The sequence below is a fragment of the Lupinus angustifolius genome, chromosome LG06 (assembly GCF_001865875.1).
Source record: "Lupinus angustifolius cultivar Tanjil chromosome LG06, LupAngTanjil_v1.0, whole genome shotgun sequence".
NCBI classification, from domain to species: Eukaryota; Viridiplantae; Streptophyta; class Magnoliopsida; order Fabales; family Fabaceae; genus Lupinus; species Lupinus angustifolius.
Window position 1 is genome coordinate 8,858,962 of NC_032014.1, and position 23,440 is coordinate 8,882,401.

At 32.7% G+C, this 23,440-nt stretch overlaps 3 protein-coding genes and 1 pseudogene across 8 annotated transcripts; 1 reads left to right on the forward strand and 3 right to left on the reverse strand.

Moving 5' to 3' along the window:
* LOC109349611 (60S ribosomal protein L37a) lies at positions 59 to 14,530 on the forward strand. Of its 3 annotated transcripts, none has more exons than XM_019590490.1 (7): positions 59 to 159; positions 372 to 411; positions 1,344 to 1,432; positions 1,619 to 1,701; positions 1,790 to 1,855; positions 12,890 to 12,892; positions 14,509 to 14,522. In XM_019590490.1, the coding sequence occupies exons 1-5, from the start codon at positions 157 to 159 to the stop codon at positions 1,851 to 1,853; spliced, it is 279 nt and encodes a 92-aa protein (XP_019446035.1). In that variant the 5' UTR covers positions 59 to 156; the 3' UTR covers positions 1,854 to 1,855; positions 12,890 to 12,892; positions 14,509 to 14,522. The 3 variants fall into 3 exon arrangements, with proteins under 3 accessions (XP_019446035.1, XP_019446034.1, XP_019446033.1); XM_019590489.1 differs by lacking the exon at positions 12,890 to 12,892 and adding an exon at positions 1,905 to 1,909 and having other exon boundaries at positions 60 to 159; positions 14,509 to 14,530; XM_019590488.1 differs by lacking the exons at positions 12,890 to 12,892; positions 14,509 to 14,522 and having other exon boundaries at positions 60 to 159; positions 1,790 to 1,999.
* Positions 4,615 to 8,715, reverse strand: LOC109349609 (casein kinase II subunit beta-2-like). Of its 3 annotated transcripts, XR_002107997.1 has the most exons (6): positions 8,351 to 8,714; positions 6,650 to 6,874; positions 6,305 to 6,414; positions 6,055 to 6,220; positions 4,876 to 5,072; positions 4,615 to 4,840 (listed from the first exon to the last, which is right to left on the reverse strand). XR_002107997.1 is itself a non-coding variant. In XM_019590487.1 (5 exons), exons 1-5 carry the CDS (start codon positions 8,541 to 8,543, stop codon positions 4,942 to 4,944), a joined length of 819 nt encoding a protein of 272 aa, XP_019446032.1. In that variant the 5' UTR covers positions 8,544 to 8,715; the 3' UTR covers positions 4,615 to 4,941. The 3 variants fall into 3 exon arrangements, 2 of the variants coding, with proteins under 2 accessions (XP_019446032.1, XP_019446031.1); XM_019590487.1 differs by having other exon boundaries at positions 4,615 to 5,072; positions 6,650 to 6,868; positions 8,351 to 8,715; XM_019590486.1 differs by having other exon boundaries at positions 4,615 to 5,072.
* On the reverse strand, positions 11,467 to 16,593 carry LOC109349608 (MORN repeat-containing protein 1-like). 2 transcript variants are annotated; one of them, XM_019590485.1, is made up of 5 exons: positions 15,327 to 16,593; positions 14,787 to 14,981; positions 12,619 to 12,868; positions 11,802 to 11,938; positions 11,467 to 11,724 (listed from the first exon to the last, which is right to left on the reverse strand). In XM_019590485.1, the coding sequence occupies exons 1-5, from the start codon at positions 16,154 to 16,156 to the stop codon at positions 11,709 to 11,711; spliced, it is 1,428 nt and encodes a 475-aa protein (XP_019446030.1). In that variant the 5' UTR covers positions 16,157 to 16,593; the 3' UTR covers positions 11,467 to 11,708. The 2 variants fall into 2 exon arrangements, with proteins under 2 accessions (XP_019446030.1, XP_019446029.1); XM_019590484.1 differs by having other exon boundaries at positions 11,467 to 11,938.
* On the reverse strand, positions 18,510 to 23,355 carry LOC109350429 (annotated as a pseudogene).

The window sequence follows — 23,440 nt, forward strand, 5'->3', positions numbered from 1 at the left end:
AATAACTATATAGTCTAACTAATTAAATTAATTTGAAGTCAGTGTTTACCCGACCCACGAAACGGGCTTTCTTTGTATAAATAGACGAAAGAGAATTAGGGTTTCGTTAGTTGCCCCCAACACTGCTTAGCTCGTTGCGCCTTCAATCCTTCCAACATGGTACCCTCTTTCTCACTCTTCTCTTCCATTCCTTTGCTTCATCTTCCAAAAACATCTCTTTCGATCTTCTGATTTTTCTTGTTTCTAACATACAGATAGAAGAAACTTAGGAATCTAGGGTTTTTTGTGTTGAAACCCCAAATTTCACTTAAATTTGTTAGGCATCAAGTTTTTTCTAATTGATTGCACTGTAAACTGTTTCATTTTTGCAGACTAAGAGAACAAAGAAGGCTGGCATCGTTGGAAAATACGGTATGTCTTTTTAATTTGTATGTATTTAGTTTAATTAAATACCTGTTAAGCTATTTGAACTAAGATTAAAAAATAACTTTTTTTCATAAGTTGATTGATAAGCTTATTTAAATAAAGGAAAGAGCTTATAGAAAGATTGTACACTGGTTGCATCAGCTATTCTCATAAGCCCAAATGAGATCAATGTAGGCGCCTCCTTAATCTAATTTGTTTTTATCTGCGTTTTAGGTATGATCCTTGCATATGTTATATTAGTTATTATTCTAAAGTGGGTTTGTTATTGATGTATATTTTCTCTTGCTTGTAGGTTTTGAATTAGTATCATTTATGCATTTTTGTTTGAAGATAAATGAACCAAAATTTAGCTATAAAATTTTCATTGTGGGGCTTAAAAAGAGCACTACTTTGTTCTCGTAGGCAAGTTAAATAATTTAAGAATATGTGAAAAAATTTACATGTGAAAAACTGGACTTTTTAGTAAAAAGGAGGGAATAGTAAGGTCTACTAGGACTTTCTCCTCATATAATTTCTTCAAATCATTGTTATACTGATAAACTAAACCTTCTCCTTCCCTCCCATTTTCTTCAAATCATTGTCATGGTTACTGTATATTGGCATTACCTTGTGGCACCACCCCTTAGTTAAACAAACTAAGACTTCTCCTGCTTGCTCCTTATTCCACTTTCTATGATTAGATTTTATGTTTGAATGTCTTGGCTATTGTAGGTTTTAGATTTTTGCCTAAATGATGTGGTTTTGTTCATTTTTTCCTACTTCATTACTTGAACTAGTGTAGTATTTATCGGGCATGATTATTTTTACAAAAAAAATTGGATTTATTTATGGGTCACGGAAAGTGCTGCTTGCAAGAGTATCTTTAGTATGCACTCTATAAGTTCCTTAGAAACTCTTTGCTTGTTTTCTTATATCAGGCACCAGGTATGGGGCTAGTCTGCGAAAGCAGATTAAGAAGATGGAAGTCAGTCAACACAGCAAATTTTTCTGTGAATTTTGTGGAAAGGTAGAACCCTTGCCTTATTTCTTAAGGATATATCCTTTACCAAAGTGTTTAGTCTGTTAAATCCAACCTTTTAATTGCCTTATTTCTTAAGGATATATCCTTTACCAAAGTGTTGAGTCTGTTAAATCCAACCTTTTAAAACATAAATTGAAACTTTAAATTACGATTATCCATTGTTTGTTGCAGTACGCTGTGAAGAGGAAAGCTGTTGGTATATGGGGATGCAAGGACTGTGGTAAAGTGAAAGCAGGCGGTGCCTACACTTTGAAGTAATGCTCTTCTCACCTTCTTCTGTTATGATTTCTTTCTTTTTTTCCCTAATCATCACCTGACTTTGTTCTCACTCTTTTTTTACAGCACCGCAAGTGCTGTGACTGTTCGAAGCACTATCAGGAGGTTGAGGGAACAAACTGAGGGTTAATTGTTTGAGTTTAAGAAAGTTTTTAAAGCAATTTAGACTTGAGAGGCTAAGTTTTTGTCAAAAGAGCTGCATTGATTGTATGCGAAGTAAAATATGTTGAGGATTTTATGCAAGTGGTTTAATTTATGTGTTTGGAACTCTTTCTGTTAAAGCAAATTAGCTTTCGCAAATTTCTTTTATGTGTTTCCACTTGCAATTTCGCAAATTGTTTCTGGTAAGTGGTTTAATTTATGTGTTTGCCTCCATTTGAATTATTTTCTTTGAAAAGTTGATGATGATTGAAAATGAATTGTGAATGATGTAATAATAATGTAAAAAACTTTTACACTTTAGTGTATCTCTAGAAATTATAGGGTGTAACAACTTAAATGGTTAGATAAAAGGAATTGAAAGGGGATTCATAGTCACATTTTATATGCATCCTAAGCAGTTATTCCTTTTTTGTTATTGTAAAACGAGGGCTTTACACATTCATTCACTATACATGTCCATAGTTACTTCATCACTTTATATAGTTTATAAAGACATCCACAACTCTTAGATTCATTTACACTTATCAGACTCTTACACATCAATATTTGGCCTTTTCTATTCAACATCTAAAGTTTTAGTCTACGGTCCCTAGATTAGTCTATTCAACATCAATATTTGGTGCTCTTCTCCTATTTAATTCAATCCAAATTATTTTAATTAAGGATATTACTCTCAAATATCATAAGTTCATTTTTTATAATTTTAATTGGAATTTTTTAAATTGTTTTATCATCAATTGATTCAACAAAAATGTTTAAAATCAAAGATTTGACATGCATATTTAAATTGTATTAAAAATGTTTAAAATAAAAAATTGTTATATCTCCAAAAAATGTTTGCATAAAAATAATATTATAAATTTAAAATGCATACTTGAAGATTTGACATGCATAAAATCAAAGAAATATCATGGACAATTTGAAAAACAATTAAATTAACTCTTCCACCCCTCACATTGCTGTCAAGTATTATGCTCCACCTCACTAGTTTGTCATACTCTTAAGGATTATTTGGGAGTTGAATTTTGGAGGAGAAGAAAGGGAAAAATAAGATCTTTGATTTCCCTCCAAAATTCAACTCCTAAACTAACCCAGAATCAAGAGGAAAGAAAAACAAAAGCTTCTATATTACATTAGACTATTGTGACATAAGTTACACATTAAATGTATTCAACAAAGTATGTTTTATGATTAAAAGATTGACATGAGTTCGAACTCTAAAGGTTTGTTTTGGAGTTGAATTTAGAAGGGGAATGAAAAGAAATGGAAAGTTTGAGAGCCTTAAAATACAGTTATGAGAGACTCTCAAGTCACCTATTTCTCTTTAAAATCCAACTCTCAAACTAACCTTGAGTATCACGTAAGATTAGATCTCACATTCAATAAACCTAACATGTTTGACAAACGAGTTTTTTGAACCAATATTGGCCTATTTATCTATAACATAACATGTATTATAGGCTCTATTTAGCCTATTTAAAGATATTTCTGACCAACTAGTCTGACTAACACAAACTATACAGTAAGACCTCCAATTTGGTCAGCAGATCTACATCCAAATAAACATTAAAGTAGGTAGATGAGCAACAATGATGAGGAACGAGCAACAACAGCAACGTTTTGTCAGAGTTGAGCGAATGAAAATTAAAATATATTTTTGTGTTTCAAATTTATGGTGATTGAGTTATTATTTTAACCTCTTAGGTTTTAGAATATTAGGTAACAGTGTAACAGTAAATCATTAATAAATAATAACATATTATTAAACAGAACAATCTATTGGACCAAAAGGCTATTTACCTAGCCTGTAGTCTAGCCTAATATGGTAAAGGTAAACAAACTTTAAATAATAAAAAATTATATTTAACTTTTTTCAAACGAGTCAAGCCAAATCCATCCCTTAATATATTTTTATTACTCTATATTTCAATAAACCTTTTTATTTTCCCCATAAATAAATGGATAATTCAGGAATAATTAATCTGAAAGTAGTAACTATTTTATATAGGTTTGTATAATTAAGTAAAAATAACTTATAATATTAGAGACGGGGAGTATTTATTTGAACATATAAATTATATTTCCCTCTACTTTATTCCATGCACATAAATAATCTCCTACTAACAAAACATTAGTTTGATAGTGTAAAAACCTACATGATCTTCGGGATGACTAAAAGGTTCAAGGTTTAATTCCTGAGAGCAACATTTGTTGGGAGAGACAACTATACACTCTAAAAGAAATTAATTCCTAACGAATAGGATGAAAAATACTTTTGTAGTCCAAAAAAAGTCTCCTATAAACATAAGTCAAACATACTTTACATGCATTCCTATAAACTAGTTTAACAATATGTATTGTCTGTATAATATTTTACATAACAACTTCATTTATATGAGAAAAATATATGCAATGATACTATGTGAATCTATATAGGATTTAATGATTGTGTAATGAAATTATAAAAAACTATACAATGTTAGAGTGTGTAGTCAAGTACACAACAATGAAGAATGTAAACTTCATTTATATTACATGTAAACTTAAGAATCAATGATAATTAAATATGAATAATGAAGTACACAACTAAATAGCTCTTGCACATTCTTATATGCGTACACATTTTTCTCTTTAACATCCTTGCAAGTCAAATTTTACTCGATAAAATGCATGAAACCATCAGGAACTAATCCACAAATTCAAACAGCACAAATAGATGAATAAATAAATAAAACATAAGAATTTTGCGGGAGGATCTGTAATCCGAGGCCATAATCATATAAGAACAAGAAGTTAATTTCAAAATACAATTTGTAATAAGCTGTTAAAAAAAGTGTAGTCAAGTACCTAAGCACTTGCTCATTAAAATTGAAGGTGGAAGTGAAACTAAGCACTTGCATCACATGTCTGCAACTATCTTTACAGCACACTCCTACAACAAGTAAAAACAAAGGTCTAGATTGCACTGATTTTGTGTTTGCAATGAGTACAACAAGGAAGAAAGTTATATAAGATATGCAGGCTCTTCAATTCCACCAAAAGCTTAAATTTCAGCTTCATGGCTTGTGAATTTTGAACCCAAAAACTCTAGGAACATAGCTCTGTGATGGCTTCTGTGGTTTTAGTTGTCCATATGTCATCAAGAAGAGATGTGGAAATGTTGTTCCAAAATAAGCTCCATCAATGTCTAGATAGAGTCAAGTAAACATAGGAAATAAAAGATACCGGAAATTATATCGACTTCCCTTGATGCTTGACTTAATACACTCAACACTCCTCTTGTTTCAAAAGTTACACTACCTTCCTTTTAAGAGATGTCAGTGTAAATTCATTATCACCCTCCAAAGGAGATAGTGTAATGATAACATAAACTTCAACAGAGGTTCATGTAATTTGTGACACAAGAGAGGCATTCAGTGTAATTAAACCAAACTATTCCACCATAAATTTAAACACAAAAATATAGCCAAAGCAAAGTGGCATGCACTCATAAAAAAAAGCTATATATCAGGAAGCAAAACAAACAATTTTCAATATAATGTCTGGCTGCATTTTAAAAAGAAATTGACATACCATAATGACAAAACTAAACCTTAGATTAGAGAAAAAGTGATCTTACACACATTTTACAATTCCAAAAGGTTGTTCACTTTTCTGCAGGTTTTTCCATGTACCTTTTAGGATTTACTCCATTTTTATAGAGCAGATGTTTCTAAACATAAACATCCATGATGTTTCAGAAACTGTCCTGCCACTTGAAATTACAGAATATAGCATTTGCTGAATCAAAAAATTATAGCATGGTGATATCTCTTATTCAGAGAAGTAGATTATTATGAATCCCACCCCATTATTGTTAAACGATTCCCTGAACTCTACCTGCTCTAATTCCATTATAGACCAGCTTACTCTTGCCCACATTACCAATACATTCAAGTAAAACAAATAATTTCAGAAAAGTGAACAATTGATCACACCCATTCTGTTTGTCCTCTTTGAAGAGTGCAAATAACAAGAAGAAACATATGCAAGTGTGAGGAAAATTGCCAAAAATACCTAAACCTAAACATGCATCCCTACAAACAAATCCAATGACGGACGAAAGAATGAATCTCCAGAGCAAGGACAGAATAAGACGGTTGAAATGAAAATAATGAATATAAGGATACTGCCTTGATACTTGGACCGAGGATAGTAAAGGTCTTCACACCTAGGGCAATATATTTTCACGGTGCTTGACCTAGGAATGTCTGACTGGCCAACTGGAAGGCAGGGTTGTCCAGAACAATAAACTCTCGGGCATCTACCAAAATCATAGTTTTTGTACTTGTCGAGCTGCAGAAGTTTCAACATCATTAACAGTCTCAATCTTCTAAATGGTTAAGCATGAAAACAATGATAAGTGCAGTGAAATCTTACCATGGCAGCCATTCCCTTGCTTGTCAATACATATCGGGCATGAATCAGACCGTAAAGCATCTCCGCTGCCGATTCAATTAACTCATTTTGTTCCTCTGTGAACATGTCACCTATAAGTTCAAACCAAACAAAAGTAGCCATTATACAAAAATGGAGAAAATGACCAAATAGGCGACCAAAGCTACAGCCTACAAACATACAAGTTTACCATTTCAATTCAGCTTCAAGGATAATAAATTTAGAACATCGTCATTGAAGTACATGTCTCATAAAAAACACCAAAAATTCAAGCACATGCATTCTGGACGTATAAATGAAATCTAAAACATAAGAAAGTAAGCTTACCATGGGAAGACTCGACATCCAAAATTAAATCAAGAGCATAATCATAGTAAGGCACTTGACTGCTTAATCCACAGAGGTTAAAGTCGTCTTGGATGTAATCATCATCAACCTCGCAAAAGAACTCGTTTCCTCTCAGATTGCAGAACCATGAGATCCAAGATGTGTCATCTCCATCAGAACCACTGACATCTGACTCTTCACTGTCTGTTTCAGATTCCTCTGCAGCTAAGCATATACATATATAATTCAGTTAAGCACATTAATGCCAGTCTTGGACTGACCTAATAAAATGTCAGTCTCGGAAATCATATATTACTCAAGCATATTTTCTCCATCTCTTTCATTGATAGATCTTGCCATTAGGTCTGGCAATGAGCTCAGCCAAGCTGACCTTGGCTAGGCTCAAGAGCAGCTCGAGCTAAATGAGCCAGCTCATAACATGAGAAGAGAGCCGCCAACTATTCAACTACGGATGGTCAGGGTGCATACAGTGGTGGACTAGTGGGTCATAACACTTCAGTTCTAAAACCATAAGCCAAAAATATTAGGAGTAGGGAGCCTTTGACAAACAAGGCAACAATCAACAAGACAACAACTATAAAGTAATGCAAGTATTAACTAAAAGAGGTATTTGTATGTCGACTTTAGGCCAAAAACATGAGTTATGGGATGAAAAAGGGCATTCAGTTTTTTTATATATTTTATACGTATAGATGGAACTAATTAGGTGAGGAACAAAAACAGTGAATCTTGATCATTGGATCTTGACAACCCACATATACAATTATATGGTCAAGACTTATTGTTCTAGCATTCTTCAACAATTGTTTTCATGATAGATGCCCCCATGTATATATATATATAACTCACGAGCTAAACCTATAAAAGATCAAAGCTCAAGCCGGCTCATTTATTGAACAGGCCAAAATTCCAGCTCAAGCTTAGGTCATAAGACGTGCTTATTAAACTGCTTGTGAACCAAACCTTCAGTAGCTCACAAGGCAATTTGACTCATTACCAGCCCTACTTGACACCTTTGAGCCGACAATATAATTTTGTCCAACAGGTCATATTTGGCAATATACTGGCCATTGTCTTCCAAAGTTTTTATCTTTATTTGAAAAGGGAGAAGGATGACAAAACAGAAACAACTACATAAGATATAAAACCAAGGCATTGAGCTCTGAAAATCCTTTCTAGCCTTAAAGTGCATTATATTAACAGCTAATTCTTTTTTGTTGAGAACATGAATTGATCACCTACATTACCATTTACCAATACAACCTACATCAGCTAACAGAGTCAATAATGCAATCAAATGACCTGTTCCTCCAACATGCCAAGAAGTTGCTAAAGTCATTTAACTTTGCATCCATTAACTGTGTATTTGGATTAACGTATTTAATGTTCAAAACAACTTACAATCAAAACCTTCCAGAGAGAGCTTTTAAAAAAAAACTCCATAAAATTCCAATTTTGCACAAATAATATCAAATAGACAAACACAGAGTCATGGGAAATCAAATAGAAAAAGAAAATCCAATTGGGTATACAAAGTTGAGAGTTTCTCAACATAACAAATAAAAAAAGGGTATAAACAAGTTTGTACATTAATTGAGAAACAGATCAGATCCCAATGAAAAGAACATAAAAAAGATAAAATCTTGAAAGAATAGAGACAAAAGGGTGCATTGAAATTACCTGAAACATTGGAATTTTTGGAGATATTAGAAGAATTAAGGGAAGACCTAATATCTCTATCTTTAGGGTTAATGGGTCTTGAAGTGGAAGGTGATGAACGCTCAAGCTGCTTATCAAGGACCTCATTGATTCGTTTCCGATCCTCCGATTTGGAAATGGAACCAACAACACGCTCTCTGTACATGCCTGACATAATAATATCAATAATAATGATAATAACGAGTTGAGAATATTTTTGTTTTGTTTATGGAATCATGGCTTCAATGTTAATTGGATTGTGAAAAGAAGAAGAGAGATAGATAGAGAGGTAGGGTTTATTATTCAAGGTATCAATACAAACATACAATTATACAACCACCCTCTAACCTAAGCTCTACTCCATTTTAAGATATTTTTTAGACTGCTTTTCATATTTTCACATTTATTGTTATTATAATTTTATTATTATAAAATATGAGAATGAGAATATATGAACTGCATTGTACTATAATCTACTCTTTATACTTAATCAACACTCTAAATAAAAAATGAATATAAAATCTAATTATGAGGATAAAAATTTATATACAATCAATATATCATTAATCATTTATTTATATTATTTTTTGAAAAGTTGATGATAAAAAACATGAATGACATATAATACAGTAGTAATGTATAAAATTCATACACTGCCGATGCATATATTTTTTTTCATAAAAAGAAATATGTATAAATAACAGTGTAAATGATTTTCACGCCGTAAGCAAATCAACCCTCATATTTAATCATTTTCAAATAAAAATAATATATATCAATTGATACTATAAAAAAATTTAAGAAATGATATGGGTAGATTTTAAATTTAATAAATTTTTACATTGGAAATGATTATCCTTAGATATTAAACTCATAAAACATTTTTTCACTTGATATAAAATAAATGAGTAAGGTCAGTGACCGATCATTAAGACGTTTAACATTGATCTCTTATTTTACATTTTTTGTGGAATTGATAGCCAACTCAAGATATCATGTTGGGTAAAAAAACTTTTTCATGTCACAAAATGATATAGCCCCTAACTTCACAAATCTACCCAAACATGATCAAAGAATAATAGCCCATTGAACTTGACAAAAAAAACACGGACTCTTTTATATAAAAAATCTTGCTAAAGCCCTACTTTCTTTTTCTGGTATGAAATTGGTTTTGTCACCTCTAATTATTTGGCTATTTTAAATATTTAATAAGGTTTTTTTAGAAAAGCTTTTGAAGATAACTTACTACCATTCATTTTTGGTTGGCATAATTACTATATACATCTTCGAAGTTATTTATTTTTTCAGGTGGTCTTATAAGTTTGTTTCAAATGAATACTCTACATTATTTTCTATTTTCAAAGTGGTTCTTTAAATTATTTACTGTTTCAAATTTGATAAGTAATTTTTACATTAAGTTTATCCTAAAGTCCTGTTTTTAATGGTGTTGTTTCCCTCCAAAAAAATACTAGATGTATTTCACAAATCTTCATATTCTAAACTCTATTATAGTGAAATTGTGAATTTTAGTTACAGAATTGAGAGAGTTGAGAGTGGAATTTAACAATAAGACCAAAATAAACAAAAATAATATTACAAAAACCAAGTTGAAAATAATAAATAGTTTAGAGGACCGTTTTCCAATTTACTTCCCTATGACCATAATTTTGTTACAAAGATGACCAAAATGACAATGTGGTGAGTTCGATATAACATAATGCAATTGTCACTTTTTTTGAATTTTGGAATATGATGTGAGTTCGATATAACTTTATCTATACTTTCTTTTTATTTTACAAAAAATCCCTTGGTGTCTTTACATGATTTCTTTTTATATCTATAACTTTGTTCGATATAACATAAAAATATGATGTAAGTTCGATATAACATAATGTAATTGTTCTACAGACAAAGTTTTTTATGGGAAGAAGAAGATGAAAATTTGTGCAATTGCTGAGGTTTTGTTAGGTGTTATTCCTTATGTCTAGCAGTTCGAGTCTACGGACTACTATTATTTCTTGAGTCCCGATAACTTTTACCTATGTTACAATTTCAAGGAGATAATGATTTACATGAAGAGGTATAAAATTTTACCAACGCATTAAAAATTTAATTCTAATTAAAATTTAATCATAAATAACAGCATTAAAAAATATAAATACACTATGACATGTTGTATGTCTTCATGCAAGTTTTTCACTGTTAAGAATGTCTTTTGATCTCTTGGATAAACTCATCGAAGATGAATGGATTACCGAGTTTGGTTGTGTTTGGCTAAGCTTGAATGAAGGACTTGATGTCCAATCTCTTAATGCATTGACCTTTTTGAAGTATTCCTTTGAAATTTGGACTTTGAAGTTTTTGTTTCATACCCAGGATTTTTCATTGCTTTAGAACAAGTGATTATTCAAGCATGCATGGGGGTATTTTATTTACCACCAATGAATAATGATTAAACTAATGGTTACAAGTTATAAATTATAATGACTCTTCAATGAGGATTTATTTCCAATATTTGAACTTATAAGTACTCACAAGTGCAACATTGGTTGGTTGGCAATTCTATCCAATAAGAAAATATACGACGATGTGTAGATTTTATACACTTTTATTACATCATTCACCATTATAACTCTTCAAAAAAATAATCAAATGAATACTATGATTTACTAAAGTATAAATCTTTATACTGACTAGATATATATTACTCATATTGTCCCCATATAACACATTCACATATGAAATGCAACATACAAACCCTATGCCAAAACCATGGCCATTTTTTGGGCACTTTTGCCTTATAATTCTTACTCTTTGTATACATATAAAGCAGCCACTAATTGAGGAACCTATTACTTCCACAATCTACCATCAAGTTCCTATGAAATATGGTTCCAAGAAGGCACCTTGCAGCCTTACTAGGACAAAAAATAGAAACAACTCCCAATAAATAGGGAGGAGAAGAAAAGATACAAAACTTGTGCCAAGTTTGGTTTAACAAAACCTTTCATGTTTTCACTAATAAATATATGTATGTCACATTATTTACATTAACTTTCCTATTTTCAAAGATTGATGATACAGGAAAACTGTAAAAACATTGTCTTCCAGATTATACAAATCTTTGAAAATCTGAAACAAATGAAAATAAGATGTAATACTTGTAATTATTAATGGAAACAGAAAATAAAAGTAGAAAATGTTTTCTTAAACCAAGCAGGCCATAGCAATCAAGTTTCATAGAGGATATAATCATTGCATTCTCTTCATGGTTATTCCTCCATGCATTCAGTATCCTTTCTTTGCTTCTCATACTAGTAATGATCTATCTGCATGCAAACTATGATGGAAGATGGCATTGAGATGAAGTACTTTTTAATCATCACAAGATTAAGGAAATGGCATTGAGCATCATATATCATTATTATTATGATGCATCTTGTTTTGCACAGCCTTTACAGCTGCAACTCGTGCTGCGTTCCCTGCTTTAATAGCTTCAGTCACCACTTTATTCACCCCTTGATCCATCTTCGCCATATCGTAAACTTTCCCAGCAGCACAGTTTGCAATCTGCTCAGAATGAGAGAAGTTAAGCATAATATTTCTCATGATTATTATTGTAGAACTCACATGCCTATGAAATCATGTTGCCTAAGGTTGAGCAGAAGGCCCAGGTAGTTTATAGAGAGAGCTAACAACAAAAAAACAAAGCATTTTCCTATTAGGTGGGGTTGGCAACATGGATCAAATGACACCAATATGTGCGGTCATTAGGTCCAAAGGCACATTCGGGTAAACAACCTAATGAAGCGTTTATCCAATAGCATTGATCACATGAGTTAAGAACTTCCTATAAGTTCTTTTTAACTTACGTCATAAGCTTCCCTGGCAAATTTATTAAAATAAGCTTAAAAAATCTTATAGAAAGGTCATAACTATTTTCATAAGCATACATGATACGATAATAAGCCCAAATAAGCTCTTCGAAATGCTGGCTGACAAAATTAATTAAAGTCTAGGTTTCTTCCTGATTTCATTATTTGAACCGGACGTCTTTCATGATAACAATCAGGAAGAAACAAGGAGAGAGCAACTATAATGAGCAGCAAAACCATATATACTTATATCATTATTTACAACTCCCTTCTCCATATCCTTCTTTTCTATTGTTCTACTAACTTTGCCTGTTTTATTTTTTGTTAGTTTCCATATACACATTGATTCATCATAAGTGCAAAAAGGACTATTACCTGGACTGCACTTAAAACCTTAGCATGGTCCACAGCACATGGAGACCCTGTATGGCTGTTTTGATTATCAAGAACCCCATTCTGCCAGTGACCACATTGTGTTTCCCCATTTCTGAAACTGTACCTTCCCGGTCCTTGTCTTCTTCCTTCATGCCACGCTCCCTCATACTGATGGCCATTCTGAAATCGATACACTCCAAAACCATGCATGTTGTCTGCAAAATATTCCCCGGCATATAGGTCCCCATTTCTGCAGTCGCATAATTAAAAGTTAGTGCAAGGACCCAATCAAACATGAAGTGATACAAAACTAAACCTTCTAACCACAATGGTTCTTTAGTAATGTATTTAATATGTGTAGAAACTTTAAATTACTACAGCATTAATGACAATAATATAACTCCTTCCAAAGGGATTGTTATTTGGTCCATCATAAAAAATATGAAGTGACAAAAAAAGGAGTTATACACTTCTGGAAATATCAATCAAATTTAGCAGAGTTCCAAATATTAATGATGTAAGATTGGAAAATAAATTTAGACAAAGTCAGAAGGTTGTATTCTTTTACTGATATAGTAACTAACAAGTACTTCAGGTGCACTTTACTCTGCTAGAAAATACAAATTCAATACTAAAATCACTTTTCTATATTAAGCCGAATATGTATGTGGTAGGCAAAATTGGTTGAAATATATGTTAGCAGAACTTAGCATCTTCAAGAGATCCTTAAAAACTTGGAAATAAATTGTCTACATCTGGGGCACAGAAAGGTTCGAACTAGACTACTGACATGTGATTTACATACAAGTAGAGGTTTGTTACAAGGAGATTAAAAAGTATACAGAACAATTCATTAAACTAGTTTTGTGGTTAGTGTGAAACTAGAGCATCCCTTTTGGCCCCGACATTAAATATTAAAAGCAACAATGGATCATCAGAGTAAACAACGAAAATTGAAATAGAAAAAGTCTATCAAATGAGATACAGCAACAAAAAAATGTTTTAAGCATTTTCTGGTTGCTAACTGTCATACATAGTAAAGATAAATCATTATCATCCTCAACTTGTATGATGAGATTAATATTGTAACTAATCCGGTTTATGGGAAAGGGGGAGCTAAACAATCACTCTGAGGCAATGGGTCTATATTATCAGTCTACAATTAGCTAGGAAAACAGAGGGACACAAGAATGGAACTCCGTAAGGAACAACTACCAAAATCAGATAATCGGAGGGAGGGGCAAGTCAAAAAAGAAATACAAGTCAGGGAGGTAAAATGATTTTTCCCAACTTTATATGATAAGTGGTCCAAATATAGTAACTAAAACACATGAATATCAATAGACCTGATACAGATAACTTATGAAGTCATAATTGAAGCAATGGTATAGTGGGCATACATATTATTCAAGCAAGATAGACATATTGATAACTTTTGCCCAAAGAAAAATCAACTCTTTCATAAAAAAAGGAAATGAAATTGGCTAGAATCAGATGCACGCAAAAGTTGCATTGTCAACCGTTATTCAGGAAATGCTCAACAAGCCTAAGCAAATATTGTCCAAACTATTAGTTGGTTATAAGCCAACAAACCTAATGTCCAAATCAGACTCTAGACTAGATCCACAAAAATCTGCAGAATGGAGGTTGCTGAGCACATCAATTCCTACATGCTTAATGAATAATCACAAATTACATCATTAACCAAGTAGAAGTGGAGCCTTGACACAACGGTTGAAGACCGGAGACGTCACCATGTGACTCGAAGGTTGAGTTGGGGAATCAGACTCTTGCAAATGCAAGGTAAGGCTCCGTACTATACCGGCCTTTCCCTGGACCCGCATAACATCATCTTTATAGCACTAGGCTGCCCTTTGTTTCTTCCATTAGTTTTTGGTTTATGAAATGTTTTACATTTGCACATCTCAATGACTTGCCCATGTTTGGTAGTTAATTACAAGAAAAATAAATGCCTTGGCAAATGCAAATGTAAAACATTCTTCGGAGTGTAGAAAATTTGGATTACACCTTAGCCTTTTACATTTATGTGCTACAAATATCATCAGCCAAGCCAGAAAATGAATGTATGTATGATAAAGAATATGCAATTATAAATTGAAAAACAAAATTGTGATGATGTTAGCCAAAGAACTAACTCAAAAACTTACTTGAAATTATACTGGCCAAGTCCATGCTTCACACCCCATTTAAACTCCCCAACATAACGGCTCCCATCATTACAAGTATGGACTCCAAAACCATGACACTGACCATTGTACCATTCACCAACATACATACCACCACTGTAAAATCTATATACACCCATTCCATGCCTCAAACCTTGTCTATACTGACCATGGTACCTGTTAGGAAAAATGGCAGAGCCCAAAGAGGAACAAAAATAATTAAGAGCAAATGAAAATATGAAATTGATTGCATGACGAAAAGTAATTACATCAGCTCATGCATATGGTACCAACAAGACGTTGGTCTAGTGGGGTAAGGCCTGGATTACCAAATAGACCAAAAGGTCCATGTTCGATTCATGTGAGCGAAAGTTGTTGGGGGAGGGACAGTCACGCAGCTCAAAAGAGAATATCCCTACCCTATGGGATACCTTCACTATACCCAAAAAAACTAATCTATATGGTTTATATACAACAAGTAATTAAGTTGTAACTAACTATATATCAAATAATTAATAATACCTGCTTCCTCTTGCCCATGTTTCAACACCATATCCATCATACTTTCCATCAACCCAGTCACCTTCATATTTCCCACCCATCATGTGATAGTGATAAACACCACTCCCTGAACACTTCCCCTTATGAAACTCACCCTCATACACATCACCATTGCTATAAACCTGCACATAAGACCCTGAAGTGTTTGTGGTTTTCAATTGCTTTGGTGGTTTGGAACCAATAGACCATAGAACAGGGTTATGAGGAGAATTTGTGGGAGTGGAAGATGATGCTGATGAAGAGAGCTTAGAAGAAAACAATAATCTAGTGAAGAATAGGAGAATAAAGAAGAGTGATATTGAGAAAGAGATGAGAGAAATAAAATCTAAGAGGAATGATTGGTGGTGATTTGAGAGGAGGAAGTAGAGAGAAGGGAGGTAGAGGAAGATGAGGAAACGTGGCAAATGAGTGAGAGGCTTCAAAGTTTGAAACTTTGTCCCAAAGGGTGTTGCGAATTGTGGGCAATTTTGGTGATTGTTGTGGCTTGAAGGAGATGGAGGTGAGAAAGGGTGGTTCATAATTATAGGCCTCTTGTGGGGTGAGAATATTGGAGTTTGTGTTTGTAATGTTGATGAAGATGGTGATTGTGATGATGGGGTGTTGGTTTGTTGGGTTGGTGTTGTTGCTGGTGCGTTTGGTGAAGAAAAGGTTGGAACTTGGGTGCTGTTTGGAGATAAGGAAAGTGACGATGATGATGATGGTGGTGGCAAAGTTGAAGAAATGAAAATGGAAGAAAAGCCTAAGCTTTCTTTTCCAGTGTGAAACTCAGATTTGTGATGATGCATTGACATGATAAAATAAAATTGGAACTACACTCTGCAGAACATTGCTGCCCTTATGATATTATTGTCAGGCACAAATTCATATTTTATTACCCTTTGTGATTGGCTCAAATTCGGATTAGTAGACACCAAACAAAAATTGGAAGTGATTTGTTGTGTGGTGTGTGCCTGAAAGTGGATATAAGTATAACACAGATTAACAGTGTTTTTTGCTTTCTGGTATTTCCTTCACCCTCTAATGAATACAAGGTTGTTGTTGCTGTTTCTGGCTTTGGTTTTTTGGATGTGTGGTATTTGCCTTGAGTCAGAGAAAAACAGAAGCTGTGAAAGTGTAATGTTTATGTGTTCATTGGATAAATAGAGAGTGAGATTTGGAAACAGGCTTATATGAAAACAAAGAGGCATGTTTTTTGCTTGGATTTTCTTAAATGCCATTTATGTGATCACTCCTAGTTCCAGCCTACGAATCATTCCTTTGATCGAATATCTTGTAATAAGTAGAGTTTAACTTTTGGACTGAGATAAATAATTAAAGTAGAATCTCCTAGAATAATAGCAAATAGAGTTCTAGGGTGCAGTTGACTTTGAAAACCTGTGTTGGTTCATATGTTTGTTGGGAGAGTTCCACACATACTTGTGAATGTTTCTAATTTGGACAGGGTTTTTTTCCGGTGCGAGGATACAGAAATAAAAAAAATTAACTTTGAAAACAAAAAATTTTGAGTGTCAATAAATATATACACAAATAATCTTTAGGAATAAATATGAGGACTTTAATAGAAGACTCCTTTTAACTTATCAATACTTGATTTTATTTATTCATATTTTCATGAATTAATACATATTTTAATTTTAGGTTAATTTCATGAACAAAATATACAAATAAATATAGGAGGGGATCAACTTCGTTAAAAGTAAATTATTTCATATCTTAACTATCAATTTTAAGGACATTTTAATACTTTAGAACTACTCATTAGTTTAAATTATTGAATTTATCATTAAGATGTGAAGCTAGATTAACTTGTGGTGTGGCATGTTCTCAACAGCTGAGCAACCCGGCTGCGCCAAAACGTGGACGCATTCAATAATGGAACTTCAGGTCAACGATAACTATCTCCACGTAGCATGTTGCTTACCTGACACGTCGGAATTGAGTGTTCATTATTGCCACGTGGCTCAATTAATTTGGAAGAAAATAGTTTTTCTTTTTCACCATATATTATAAGAGTCGCGTGGTTGTGCTAAATTTACGGAAAAGCCACTCCACCCTTTCATTTCCATGAAGAAAACGTAAGAAATGGAAAGACATATAATAGGATTTAGGAAGATGGGATAATCTTTAATTTTTGGTATCAATCTTAATCTAATAAGTTTTGTATGTTGTTCTAAATGACCTAAAGTTTTTCGGTCCTAAATGACCTGGTGTGAGAAGATAACTTCTCTTCTTATACCAGTTAGACAATGACACATGACTACGTTTTATCTATTTTTAAAATAAATAAGAAAACAAAAATTAAAATATCACAAATATCTATTAATGAGTGGGTGTGAGGAGATAATTTCTCTCCTCACGCTAGGACATATTTTATTGTCTCGTAACTTTTGGGATATATGATTACTTCTCCAAATAAATATTATTAGTAGGAATTAAACTTTTAATTTTTTTATTTATTTAGAAATCCACTAAGGATTTACGTCACTGTACCAATTGTTACTAATTTTTAGACGAAATATATGATGAGAAAACTTGAAAACCTAAACCGAAATAAAAAGTTTGGGGTTGAAAAACACATTTAAATCAAATTGCAACAAATTATATTATAAAATTAATATCATCATATCAAATTATTAGACAATGACATGATACCTTTTTGTTGATATAGATATGTGTACCGGTGTATCATGTCATTCCATATTAATAATTAAAGAAGAAAAAAAAAAATATATGATTGAATGTACGAGAGATTTATATATCACCATTCATTTTTAATTAACATTTGACATTTTAAAAAAGTTATACAAATAAATGATAAATAATATATAGATATTACACTTTAACATTTAATTAATATTATACTCTTATATCAACAAAAATAGTATCCCATCATTATGGGTGAAATTTAAATTATATGAAATTAAGAAGTATGATAGGATTAAAAGAGCTAAGGAATAGGAGTGAGATTATAATTGAAGCTATATTATTTGAGGTGATAAGAAAGTGATGAGAAGGGTGAAGCATCCACATGTGTGTGACTGTGAGAGTGCACTTTGGTCTTATCCATATATTTTTGAATATCTTACCCTTTTAGTGTCCCTTATTATAACACAAACAATTGTCCCTATCCGTTTCATATACACTTCAAGACCCTATCCATATTTGAATGCACATGTCCTCGTTAGCATCAGCTGCTTGTTCTGCATTTCTATCAAAGTAGAACAAAACACGTCATCGAGAAAGCGATGCTAATAGAATCTTTCCTTTTGTTTCTTATTCATATATAGATAACATTTGGATAAACAATTATTTAATATAAATATTTTTAAGATAAGCTAAAAAGCTTAATTAGTAAAACATATTATTTATAAATATCATATAAGCTCAAATAAGCTTTATAAAACTCCAAAAAACTATAAATCTTTCTTTCACAAACGTCCCTATTATCAATATTAGAATGACATCTTTAGACTTATCTTTTTACTTTCAATCTTCCGTAAAAGAAGGGGCAGCTGCTTATTTTCGCGTCTACATTTTGATCAAAATTTTACCAAAAAACTCTCTTATTTATCCACTTAAATGTGTTTTTTTATAATCCACTTATATGTGTTTTTAGTTATGTAAGAAAAGGGGGGGAATAAAAGAGAGAGAGAAACTACGCAAGAAATTAAAAAGTTATATCACACGTGTCTACGCAAGAAAAAATAGGTCTATTGCAATAAATTCGGTCGTTTATGGAGAAAATAGGAAGGGTGGGACACCGAGAGACTCCAAAGAACTATTTTTTTTATAGGAATAAATCCCTACTTTTGTCTTTAAAATATACTTGTATGTTCCGTCATCATTTTACTTTTACAAAAAAGTAAATATTAATTAAACCATTGGATCACAGGAAGTGCCGTCAAATTGATTCAACCATCACCACTTTAATCGTTAATTTTAGAACTGCTTTAACGAAATTTTACACCAAGAAAGTGTTAAACTCTCTGTCAAACCCGTGCCAGACGTTAAATCAAATCAGCAGAGGTCTCATATTTGGTTTGGGACATATTTGTTATCCTTTATTTTGTGTCACTCCATGTCCCATGGGCATGTGATTGGTCAGAAAAATATATTTAAGTTAAAATTTAATTATTAAATATTTTTATAACCAATCATAAGCTCATTGTACATGAAGTGACACAAAGTGTGGAAAAACAGATGTACTCTTATTTGGTTTAACTGGTTTAAACGATTAAGCCGTTATCTATAAATATATAGTTATATATAAATGTAAAACTTTATATAATTAATAATTATGTATAATTATATTGAAGTAATAACATCTTTATCTTTTCTTAGATGGTAGTAAAACAAAATATTAGAACAGTGTTCCATTTATTTTTTTTAATTTTTAAGTGAACCATCCGCTTAACTTCCCAAGTTAATACGGTTTAGTTGGGTTTAACACGGTCGGATCAGAATTTCCCTGGTTCAAAACAGTCCAACTCTCATTCGGTTAAGACTGCAATACAAAACCGTTTTCAAGTCCGGTCAACGGTCAGACCGATCGGACTGTCTGGTCTGGTTCTCACAACACTGGTTAAACTAATAATATTTTTCATCATTAAATGATTGGATTAACATAAAAATAAAAAATCTAAGTGAAGAAACTTTATGGTCTACTTACAAATAGTCTCCTTCTAATGGACTATGTTTGAGCAATCTAGATTTTTTCCAAATGTAAAACTGAAAGTAGTGAAATTTTATATTAATGGATTGAATTAAAAATACTATTTCAGCTATCAAAATATTAACCTTGGGAAAACTACACAACAAAAACTTGCTGGCTATTGTAATTGAAGAGCCGAAAGCAAGATAGCACTAGAATCTCATACTTTCTCATGCCTTGCAATTATATCCTAATATATCCTAAGTTCCTAACCAGGTGTCCAGGCATGTGTGACAGCTTACTGTCCATCATAATAAGGATCCATTTTTAATTTTTTTTAATTAAATATCTTTAATTTATTTTATTAACATATTTACTTTTAAAAATTATTAAGTTATTTTAGTACATTATATAGTTTTACTTTTATGTTCATTTGGTAATCATCAGAGAGATAAGATGATTAAACTTTAGAACTAGGAAAATTTAAAATTTATAAATTGATATTTTAATGTTAAGTATTTTATAGTCTCCAGAAAATCAATTATATTGTAAATCTGTGACACAGTGTGAGAACCGAAATCACACAATTTTCTCAAATTCTATAAAAAAACTGTTTATAATTTTTTAATAAAGTTAGGGGCCATATAGCCTCAAATATATCATGATTGACCCTAAAGGTAACATGATTTCATCAAATACAAGTTAGAATGGGAGGGGGCTTACATAAGCTCACAGAATTTGAAGCATAAAACAAGATTAAGCTCTTTGTGCATGCATATATCTTAAGTGTTCGAACAGGAAGGTCCGTATTGTACTGATTAGGAAAACTGAATATTCAGTGTATTGGTAAAGAAATACAACAAAAACTAAGCAAAGGAAGGCATGCTTCAACTCTTACCTTGATGGAAGCTTGAAATCAAATGCAGCTTCAGGGCTTTGAACTTTGAAACCAAAAACTCTAGGAACATAACTCTGAGATAGCTTTTGTGGCTTCAGATTCCCATGTCATCAGGAATAGGTGAGGAAATGCAGTTCTAAAATAAGCTCCATTAGTGTCTAGAGGCGATTAAGGAAATGTGTGTACAAAATACCGGGTAGTATGTTCCAACATAAATAAAACTGAAGCCACAATCATGTAACAAACACACATCCAAAAACAGGATATTGTTAATAGAGTGTAATATTTATGCATCGTTAGTGCAAAGATTTATATACACCAATTTCTTAAATTCCAGAATATGCTCCAACCTTTTGCTTTGTGCTCCTGTTCTAGTATTTGATGTTTTCAAACTCCTGTGAAGATTCTTATGATGTCTTAAGAACTCGCTTTTGTACATCCACTTATCAGTGTACAAGTTGTGGTCTTTCATATGGCCAATGACCTCCATCACTCTCTCAAAGTAACCGCCTCGAAGGAAGTTCATCAACAATTACTCGTAAAGATCTCTATTCGCCACTAAACTGTCACTCCTCATGAATCTCTTAATGTCTCCCCACAAGTATGTGATCTCACGATCCATACCGAGCGATGAATACCCAGATAGTAAAAAAGCAAAAGTTTGAATTGTGGGTTGAATTTTCATTTTGCACATTCTTCTATATGCCTTAAGTGCATCCTCTATCATTCTTGCCTTGCAGAAAAAGAATATGGAAGAATTGAAATCATACACCAAAGGACAAACTTTCTGATCTTTATCTTTCAATATTTGAGTCAGGGCAACAACCAAATCTGATTTGCCAAGTGAATTTGATGTCTCCGCGCAGAGGGTGTATTCATCAATAGCATTACCCGATAAGGGATAACCCTTCGTTCAAACCAACCCTTCTCATTTGTTTGAGCAGTGCATTTGCTTCCCTTTGCATCCCCCCATTGTGATATGCTGTCAAGAGGAACATATAAGTATCCCAGACCATTAGAGACCGAGTAGCCCCTACATCATCCAAAATGTCATGAGCAGTTTCAAGCCAGCCCAACTGAATGCAAGCACCAATCACATAAGAACACAAACTGGACCCTGCTACTGAATATAATTCGTCTTGAATGTTAATTACAAGTTCGGAGAGTTCACTAATCCTCTCCTCCTTCTTGTAACCACTGATGAATGTAGCCAGAGCTATGTTACTGAGGACAAGTTTCCCACGCCTATTAAAAACAATATCTTGTCTACCTTCTTCTAATTTCAGGACAGAATCCTTTTGCAACAGCTGAGGCTCAACATGGATCTTCAACCCATTCTTAAGATTGTGTGATCCGGTTGCAATAAAGCAAGGCTTTCGCGAGTCTTTCCTATCTTCTTTATTAAGATAACAATCATGCAAGCTATTCATATCCAAAACAAGCTTAGCAGCAGCATCAATGTCATTGAATTTGAAGTACAAGCTCAACAAACTATCATAGGACCAACGTAAGAAGCCGGCACTCTGTCAATATGATGTTTAAATTCCATCATTTCATCTCTCAAACCATTCATCTCAAGGATTTGTGAAATCATTACAACTGAGTGTGTGTCAGCCACTATCCCAGTCAGTGGCATTAACTCAATAAGGCACAGGGCTTTCAAATATAATTTGAACCTCACACAAGCATCAAGAACAAGGTTAAAGATCAACACATCCAGTTCGACTTTGACTGCATTTTGAGCCTTTTTATCATTCAAGCAATTAAAAAAATCACAAACTTCATTAAAAAAATTGGATGCAAAACATGTTCCAATTTCTGTCTTCACAAGATGCAAAACAATCAATGACAATAAACTCATAGGTGGCAAACACCCTTTCTTCAGCATCAACCTGAGAATCACTGAAGCTGGAACCGGCATTTGCAACCTAGCTAAAGATAATGCAAGTTTTGTTAAGGTATCAGCATGAAGCAACACTGATTTCTCCTCAACAATTTGCAAAACCAAACCACAAGCTCTTTTCTTCCAAACATTATCATAAGAATAAGACAAGTGAACAATAAGCTGGTTCAAAAGATTAACCTCAGGGTAACCATAAAGCTTTCTAAAATCATGAAAACATTCCCATGCTTCAATAACTTGGTGATTTCTCAGACAAAATCTAAGCTTACCTAATAGAATATCTTGGGTGGAACGTTCCCATGATAACCTTTCACAATGGTTAGAATCAAAAGTTGATATTTTTCGCTGTACAAACCAAACATGCCCTATAACATTTTTGTGTAAAGTTGGAGCCTTTTTTATGAAGGGTCTGTGGAAAATAATGTATCTGGTAAACGGAAGCAACACCATTGCACCATGCCTATGATATTTAGATTATTATACGCAAACAAATGCACCGAAAGAAACAAAATTTTCTACTGAACCGTTTTTGGAGAAAAATTTCGTACCGCGTAGAAAGATATTTCATCAACATTCGATTTTGAGAGCAACCGAAGCAAAACAATGGAAGATTTGGTTAAATA